The sequence below is a fragment of the Chaetura pelagica genome, unplaced genomic scaffold, assembly GCF_000747805.2.
Source record: "Chaetura pelagica isolate M959 unplaced genomic scaffold, ChaPel_1.0 scaffold637, whole genome shotgun sequence".
In the NCBI taxonomy this organism is placed as follows: Eukaryota; Metazoa; Chordata; class Aves; order Apodiformes; family Apodidae; genus Chaetura; species Chaetura pelagica.
Genome location: NW_009953950.1, coordinates 1,072,670 through 1,082,105, shown reverse-complemented (window position 1 = coordinate 1,082,105; position 9,436 = coordinate 1,072,670). Strand labels below are relative to the sequence as shown.

At 43.1% G+C, this 9,436-nt stretch overlaps 1 protein-coding gene across 1 annotated transcript; it reads left to right on the top strand.

The window, feature by feature from the left end:
* Positions 1-3,447: 3,447 nt before the first annotated feature.
* Positions 3,448-4,122, top strand: LOC104392420 (claudin-8-like). Its single transcript, XM_010001821.1, has one exon. It carries the CDS (start codon positions 3,448-3,450, stop codon positions 4,120-4,122), a length of 675 nt encoding a protein of 224 aa, XP_010000123.1.
* The last annotated feature ends 5,314 nt before the right edge of the window (positions 4,123-9,436 follow it).

Genomic DNA, 9,436 nt, shown 5'->3' with positions numbered 1-9,436 from the left:
CTTACCCCCTTCCTGTACTTCAATTGTAAACAAGCAGATGTAATCCATAAAGCTAAATAAGATTTCCCCACATTTCCTTCTGAAAATGGTTTTAAGCAAGATGAGGCACTAAAATGTAATCCTTCTAAGAATGTGCAAATACTGAATCTTTGACCCAGACACAATCTTACAATGAATTTATATGGGAGCTCTAATGGTTTTGTAAATTAATCAATAACGCAGTTAAATTATATTTGCTCAGCTAATTATTTTCCATGTCCTGTAAATTAGAACTTCAGTAGTCTCCAAAAAAAATCAGTTCTGCTGCTTGAATCACATTTGTGTTTACTTGCTGATATGTTATTAAAGTGCTTGTTTACTTGTTCTGCTGTAGGCTGGTAGCTTTTTCTTTGCTCTTTTAGTGGCAGCCATAAGGCTGCAAAGCCATGCAATGATAAGTACATTATTATATATTTAAAATGCCAAATCCATTTTAGCAGAGAAGTACTGTGCATTTATAGCTTCTCCTCAAAATCTTCCTTGTCTCACCCTTGGAGGCACAGAATTTAATCACCCTCTTCCTCCAAGAACTCTTTGGAACATTTTTGATGACTAAAATGAGTCTTGATTGTCTTCTTAGCCTTGTAACTTTGAAGGGAACAGCTTCAAGCATGGGTTGGATTAGATGACATCCAGAGGCTCCTTCTGACTTGAATTGTTCCATGATTCTATGAATCTGGTCCAAGAAATTTTCTCCACTCGATTTTCCCAAAGTGCTGTACCCAGACCTGCATCACTTATAGGTCTGTGTGACAGGACTGGTTTGCAGCACACAAAGCAGCAGACTGTGATTTCAGTTATAAAGAACCAGACTCCCTCATGCTACAGCAGTCTGTAAGGTTCCTAAGTCAATACAGTAAGAGTTAGTGTGGACTCTCTGAATTAGTGCATTGGGAATGCACACATTCCACCCAAAAGAGTCAAGTCACCCTTTACTGCTGGCTAGGAAATAACACCTTTCACAGGACACTAGGGTTTAGCAGTAGGAGGAGAGCTGTTATCCCCCAGCACCCTGGCACCCACAGCACACCTCACCTTTGGGAGACGGGCACTGCCCACTCCCCTGCACACACAGGCCACAGAGACAAGGGGTGCAGCTGGGGTACCGGGGCATGGGGCTGCAGAGGGAACAGCCCAGGGGCATCTCACTGGGCAGTCACGGTCCCTAGCTCAGGAGGCTCCAGGGCCCCTCCATTGCCTGGCTCACAGACATGGCAAAAGAGCCTCAAACTGTCAGGGCAGACTGATGGATGGCAAGCAGGAGCCCAGACTGCAAATACATGTGTGGCAGGAGAAAATGAAGAGCAGGCAGTATAGCTGCTATGGGATCACGCTACTGAGCACCACAGCAGTCAGAGCAACCTCCTCCAGAAAAAGACTTCTGCTTGACTTCTCATCCCTTGAAGTGCTTTTGGAGCTACTGTCAGACTAACAGCAGTTTTCAGGGGAAGGCTCTCAGTGCCTTTGGATTAGGAAAGCCATGCAGACAGCAGGTTTGATTTCAGAGATATAAACAAAACCAAAAGGGCATAATGGAAATTTGCCTGGCCACAAATCAGGGCTCAAGGGAATAAGAAACAGAAGGAGAGGTGTGGGAAACTGTTCTTTTCTTTCCCCAGTACCGGCTTGCAACATCAGGTTACCTGCCTTCATCATTCTAGCATGTCTTTATAAGCAGAAGGTTAGAAAAACAGGTGGATATGAAAGCCAAACTGATTATGGAAAGATTTGTGGAGTGCTTCTTACTTTCTCTTGCCTTCTAACCATAGTTTTACATACAGGAACACACTTAGGGAGCATAAATATTACCTGCAAGTGGGAGTTTTATATTTTCTCCATCTTTGATATGCCAAAAAGCTGGCATATTTAGCACTGCACTGCTCTATTTTATTTTATTTTATTTGCATTTAGTTTCTGGTTTCAAGATACATAAATGGCAAGAGAAGAAATAGATGCAAGAAAGTTAAAATGTGTGCCAGGAGACTAGTGTTTAACTATCTAGCTAACTATATCCTAAACTGATCTTTTACAGTGTAACAGATTAGTTCTTAACTTAGCACATGGAGTGCTACTTTATTACAAAAAAAATTTCTAGTTTTTATATATATATATATTTTTTTAATTTTCCATATCTCTGCACATGCAGAGATCAGGTTGAATATTTTGTGCATACATTTGTGCCTATATGAGTTTGTAAAAATAATCCACGGCTGAATGCCTGTTTGTTTTTTTTTCTCCTTAGATTTTCAACTGCAATTTCTGTTGCTCTGATGGTCCCAAATTTATTACCTAACATTTTGCAGGATTGTCTGCTGGTCACATTACAAAATAACTCTTGAATCAACAGTTCACCGGCTTTCTGTAACTACATTTAATTTGTATTTTTATAAAAAAAAAGTTATTCTAAAGGATTTGTACATGGATAACTCTAATGCTTTCTATTGCCCTAGACACCATCACAGTGTAATTGCTGGGTTCCTTTTTGCACAGGAAAACAATTTGCTACATAGCTTAAATCACCATTCTGTAGACCTGATTGTGCAATCATTTAAGCATGTGGATATCTCCAGAAGCCTGCCTATTCCTATAAAACTCAGTAGAGCCACACAAATGTATAAGGCTAGATGTGTGTACAGGTATTAGCAAGATGGAGGTCTCTTATTGTTCCTTTCTACTTCTTAAATGTTCTTTGCAGCTTTGATTATCCTCTGCAGACCTGTGTCAGATTCAGAGCTACTTTATCTTTACTCTTTTGATTTGTTTTGTTCCTTGATCCTGTCATTGCAGTACTCTCCTTCAAGCTTCAGAACAAAAGTACTTTAGGGAGCAGAGGCCCTGTGGCAGAGAGCACGGCTCTGCTTTCCTCCTGGCAATTTGCCACGGAGCTGAGCTGAGGCAGAATATTCTTGCTTGTTCAGTGCAACAGCTTCAATAACTGCACCAGTGCACACCTAAGTCTCCCTGCAGAGACCAGTCCATTTCCTCAGCATAAGCAAACCTGTAGACAACAGCTGGAGCTAAGGGTAGGGCTTTCTTTTCTATTAATTTTTAAAATAAGCAACCTCCGTGCAAAGCATTTTTCCTCAGAAGGTACATTTATGCTAAGTGGCTCTTGCTGGTTTACACACCCCCTGTCCTTTCTCTTGCTCTGGAAAGTTGTTCCACTTGATTGCTCAGTTTGCCTCTTTGAGTCAGTGGTGGCAAGGGAATGACAAAGGTGATGAAGGTGCAGCCAAGTCCCAGGAAGTGCGTGCCAGATTTAAGCTGCTTTAAACTTGTGTAGGCTGACTCTGAAGCTGTCCTGAAACAAGCCACAAGGACTTCCGAAAACGTCGCTCATTTTTTTTGCCAACACTGTGCGCCTGGGTCAGGGAACCTGCTGAGGGTTGCTCACCTTGCACAGGCAGCATGGTTGGTGGTGCTTTGCAGATTGTTGGGCTGCTTGTTGGCGGCATTGGCATGATCGGGACGTTCGCTGTTACGGGAATGCCTCAGTGGAGGGTGTCTGCCTTCATTGAGAGCAACATCATCGTGTTTGAGACCATCTGGGAGGGCCTGTGGATGCACTGCATCAGGCAAGCCAACATCAGGATGCAGTGCAAGGTCTACGACTCTGTGCTGGCCCTCTCACTGGACCTGCAGGCATCCAGAGGTCTTATGTGCGCTGGTTCGGTGCTCTCGTTCCTCGCTTTCCTGGTTGCAGTTATTGGGATGAAGGGGACGTGGTGCCTGCAGAGCAGCTGGCGAGCCAAGAGCTGTGTTACTCTGACGGCTGGGCTCCTCTTCCTCCTCTCGGGTGCCATCGTGCTCGTTCCAGTCTGCTGGGTTGCCAACACCATCATCAGTGACTTCTACAACCCCATGGTCAACGTTGCACAGAAAAGGGAGCTTGGAGAGGCCCTCTACATCGGCTGGGTAGCTGCCTTCTGCCTCACTGCTGCTGGAGCCATATTCTGTTGCCTTTGCCGCTGTTGTGAGAAAACCAGAAGCTACGAATACTCCACACCAACCCACTACCCCCCTCACAGCCAGCATTTGCACAGGAGCACTGAAAGTTCGTACTCCAAAAGTCAGTACGTCTAGATGCCTCCTGTCTATTCCTATTTTCGAAGCATTCAATCTGACTGGCTGGATTTTAGCTGGTGCACAAAAGAGCAGGCAGCAAGCTGCTTTTGCTTTCTACCCTGTAAGTGCTGCTGTTGGGGCTGCATTTCGGGGCTGCAGTTACCCCCAGCGGGCTCTGCTGTGGCTGATGCTGCAGCAGGGACAATTTTAGTGTATGGAAAGGTAAATGTTTAATATTATTTTCATAGCAACTTGGAATCACTTTTGGGTTGTGTGGCTTTGAGTTGGGTTGCATTGTGTGTGTAAAACAGTAGTAAAGGACTTAAAATTCCACTGTGATATAAAATTCTGGCCCGTTGCAAAGAACATGGGAGTTAAGCAGCTGTTGTTTGGTTGGTTTTTTTTCCTAGCTGACGAAGAGGGGATAACAGTGAATAAAGACAAGATAGTAATGGTTTTAAAGACAAGCACTAAATAAAGGGTTGTTTTATTGTAGGTTTAATGGAAGGCTGTGTGAGTAATTTATTCAGCAGAGTAAGGTATGCTGAAATATATGAAAAATATCCCTTATTTCAGAGAATAAACATAGCCCTATGCTCATCTTAAATATATTTTTTTGTGAAAATTAATATTTATTTTGTAATCCATATAGGTAAAACTCATTCACATCCTTCTTTTCAGAAGCAGCAGAATTCCCTTGCAAACTCCTTGTGGCTTATAACATTTTGCAATATTGCACAGGTTACAAACAAGTTGTTGGTTACTTGTCACAGGACTCTTTTTTTTATATATATATTTTAAATAAGGGTCTTTTGTACAATCAGACAGATACTTCTGCTGAGACCCACTCACGTCAGCATAGGCACAAAGAACATGATACAGTGATAATTTTTTCTCATAGTTCATGTCAAAACAAAATAAACAATATTTTTAATGGTAAGATCATGCACTCATGATAAGCAACAATGCAAAAAAACCCCTCAAGTCTACTGAAAAATAACATCCCATACAAATTAATTCAATAAATTACCCAAATTAATCAATAGTAGTAGTATTTTAATAGAATTTTGTAACCGATGAAAAAGTTGTAACTTCAGACCCACAAAAATCAGTGGAATTTTGCCTTTCACTAAACTGGGAACACAATTCAATTTGTGGTGTTTAATGGAGAGCAACAGTCTTGTTCTGGAATTTGATTGACTGTTTTAAATATTTTACAGAAAGTTTATTATGTGATCTGTATTTCTCTAGTAAATTCCTTGGACTATTACTACTTGGAAATTCAGAAGAAAATTCTTCATAAGATGTGACTGAAGAAGCTAGAAGGAATCAAAATCTGCTCTAGAGCTCTCTTCACAGTGTTTTTAAGATGCATAGTAAGAAATGCTTGATTATGTAATTTTTATTTTCCTCCATATTTTTAAGCAAATTATTTCTACATATGTGTTTGTGTAATGAGAATGGTCAGAATGTAATATATCACTGTGTGGCTGCATTTCTTTCTTATTCCTGCACTGATGTTTATACACTATTTCAGTCTGTTTGGGGGGGAAGAGTGTGGAGGAGAAAACCTGTTGCTTGCAACTCTTTGTATGAACATCCTACACAGAATTCCTAACTAGAACACCAGGTTCTATAAACACCAGGGTTTATAATGATGTCTGAAACAAAGTCACCTGCTTAGTTCAACCCTCTAAAAGGCAGGTACAGGACCTTACTCAGAAAACTACATGTGTATTCACCAGTGCCCTGTAGGTATCTCTGCTGTCAAAACACAGAGTGACTCACATAGTGTGCACCTACAGGTCTGTCTCAGTGAAAAGTGAGGCGAGTGTGACACCTCTGTAAAAGCTGCTGCTACATCGGGTGGTATTATCTGTTCCTAGAATAGCATACACAGATCTGGTTGTACAAACAAAAGAAGATACAAGAAGACTGTAAGAAGATTTCCAAAACCATCCACAGGACTAATGGGAACATAGGTCCAATGGACTGAGTGGGACTCTGAACTTTAAAAATTGCACTTAGTTTCTATATTTACTGCAAACAGTTGATGCTATTACAACTTTGTCACGATTTGACTCAGGACTGGTGGTTAAACCAGTTACAACAATGCTCTTGATCCCCTGCCCCCTCTCCCAGGTAGGGAAGGAGAGAGAAGATGAAGGAAAGAGACTTTCTGGATTGAAAACTAAGCTATAGACAGCTTTAATTAAATACTAATGATAAAAGAAAATATGTACAATTATATACAAATATGTTCAGGACTCTGCAAAAACCCTACTACAGAATCAAAGAATCATTCTGGTTGGAAAAGACCTTGAAGATCATCAGGTCCAACCACAACCTAAATCCACCAACTATAACCTAATCTACCCATTCAGTGCTTAAATCATGGCTCTAAGCATCACATTTATATTTCTTTTAAACACTTCCAGAAATGGTGACTTCACCACCTCCCTGGGCAGCCTGTTCCACTGTCCAACCACTCTTTCAGTAAAGAAGTTCTTTCTAATATCCAGTCTAAACCTCCCCTGGTGCAGCTTCAGGCCATTTCCTCTCATCCTGTCATTATTCACTTGGGAGAAGAGGCCACCTCCCACCTCTCTACAACCTCCTTTCAGTTAGTTGTAGAGAGCAATGAGGTCTCCCCTCAGCCTCCTCTTCTTCAAACTAAACAATCCCAGATCCCTCAGCCTCTCCTCATAGGACTTGTTCTCCAGACCTTTCACCAGTTCGGTAGCTCATCTCTGGACACGCTCCAGCAACTCAACATCCTTCTGCTAGTGAAATGAACTGAGCTGAACTGAACTGAACTGAACTATCGTCTCCCCCCACCCCACAGTGACTCCCCTGGCACACTCCTGAGCTGTGAGCCGTCCTGAAATGTCCCAGAGTGCTGCCAGAGAGAGCAGCAGAGCAGACAGGAGCTGAGGGTAGAGTGATGAGGGTCAGGAATGCATGAGCCTGGGGATCAATGGTGATGGATGGATGGATGGATGCATGGATGGATGGATGGATGGATGGATGGATGGATGGATGGATGGATGGAGTCCTCCCTGGACAATGGCCATGGATGGAAGAGAATGGAAGAAGAAGTAGGAAGGAAGTTGACTCCGGTGATCTCTGACCTTATACTGAGCTTACATAGATACGTGGAATAGAATGTTTTGGTCAATTCTGCTGTCTGTCTAGTCCATTCCTCCCTACAGGAGGGCTGCAGTCATGACTCTTCTGCTCCCAGTAGCATCCAAGGAGGCAGGTTTAACAAGTAGAGTGGTGACCTTGAAGTCCCTGCAGCAACACAAACATTCCAGTGCTATCAGTCCACTAGCTGGAAAACTTGCTGCTAGTTAAAAGAGCTCACTGAAAGGAAAAAAAAAAAATCAGTAAATTTAAAATTTGCTTCATCCTGGGTCAAACCAGGACAAACATATAAATATATTTCCCCTTAAGTACCTCCCATGCACATCCAGCCATTTCCTTTAGATTGTTTCTCACCCCTATACCATATCTTCGAGAGAACTGAAATGAAAGCTTCCATTTTAACCAGAGCCAGCCTTCCCCAGGTAGTCTGAGCAGAGGGTCCCATCTAAGGGCATATAACCAAGCACAAAACAACTGCCTGAAGCAACAAACTTTAAACTATTGTAACCTGTGTTTTAGAACTAATTTTTGTGCTTACAGAAAAGATCAATTATTTGCAAAGTAAGCAGAATTGCCTCCATAAATGAAATCAAGGGTGTCCACCTTATTCTCCTTTTGCCCTGCACTTTGGGCACTTGTGTTTGGGCACTTGGGTGTGGTTAGTAGGTCAAGAGAGGTTCTCCTCCCCCTCTATTCTGCATTGGTGAGGCCACATCTGGAATATTGTGTCCAGTTCTGGGCCCCTCAGTTCAAGAAGGACAGGGAACTGCTTGAAAGAGTCCAGCGCAGAGCTACGAAGATGATGAAGGGAGTGGAACATCTTGTGAGGAAAGGCTGAGGGAGCTGGGTCTCTTTAGCTTGGAGAAAAGGAGACTGAGGGGTGTCCTCATCAATTTTACAAATATGTAAGGGGTGAGTGTCAGGGGGACGGAGTTAGGCTTTTCTCAGTGATGACCAGTGATAGGACAAGGGGTAATGGGTGTAAATTGGAGCATAGGAAGTTCAAGGTGAATATCCGAAAAAATTTTTTTACTGTGAGAGTGACAGAGCCCTGGAACAGGCTGCCCAGGGAGGTTGTGGAGTCTCCCTCACTGGAGACATTCAAAACCCACCTGGATGAGTTCCTGTGTGATGTACTCTAGGTGTCCCTGCTCTGGCAGGGGGGTTGGACTAGATGATCTCTCGAGGTCCCTTCCAGCCCCTAAGATTCTATGATTCTATGATTGTATGCACTCCTGAAACGTAAAATGGATGTGGTGCCTTTCCAGGTCCATCTGGTGCCCTCGATGCTGTGAAATTTATGCACAAACTGACAAGTCAGAGGTGAGTAATGCTCATTTAACGCCAATGAGTGAAGATTCAAGATACCAATCACTGCCCTTTGATTGAGGAAATGGGCTTTCATTTATAATGAGCCTCTTCTGAGCTTCTCCCACTGCTGCTGCAGCGGGTGCACAGGTCTGGAGGGCAGAGCTGCCACCTGCATTTTGAGGCACCGCTCTCATTAGAGCTAGACAGTGAGGTGGCAAACACATGAGTGACAGAAGAGCTGCGGTGTCAGGAGGTGCTTTGTGCAGGTGAGGCAGAATCCTAGCAGAGCCTGAGTGTGTGTGAGCTTGTGTTTTGCAATTTCATACGGGAAGGAAACATCTGACACATGAGGTTATCACACATCTGCAAATCCAGTAAGGTCAGCGGGATTTGTCTGTCTCTTTAGGATGCAGTACTGAATAGGTGTTGTACTGCCCCGTGTTTCTGAGTTACATGGTGCCCATAGGTTTGAGTTTATCAGCAGGCTGCTTGCTTTCTGTTCAACTCTCAAACATGACCAGCAAAGAATAATAGAAAATGGAGTAGCAGGAGATTAAGAGAGGCCATATCTCAGGCTTCATAGCATGAAAGACTCATTACTGAAATATAAAAATGGTCTTACTGTGTCAGCCTGCAGATGCATGGAGACCTGCTGCTGCCACTGTCAGGAGCAGGTGCCTACAGAGCAGCAGAAGATCAAAGCCAGTGGACAATTGTGCTTGGAGGTACCACCCCCACTTCCAGCCTCCTGTACGCATGGTACCTTTGTGCTTAACAAAGCAGTCTTGTCTGAAGTTTAAGTCCATCACCCAGGGTCATGCTCTGACCCCACACAGCAGATAGAGTGAGCTTTCTGAGCATGAGGCATGATGCA

What these genes read in the sequence shown, in the direction of transcription:
- LOC104392420 (XM_010001821.1), top strand. Translation starts at nt 3,448, where the DNA reads ATGGTTGGTGGTGCTTTGCAGATTGTTGGGCTGCTTGTTGGCGGCATT.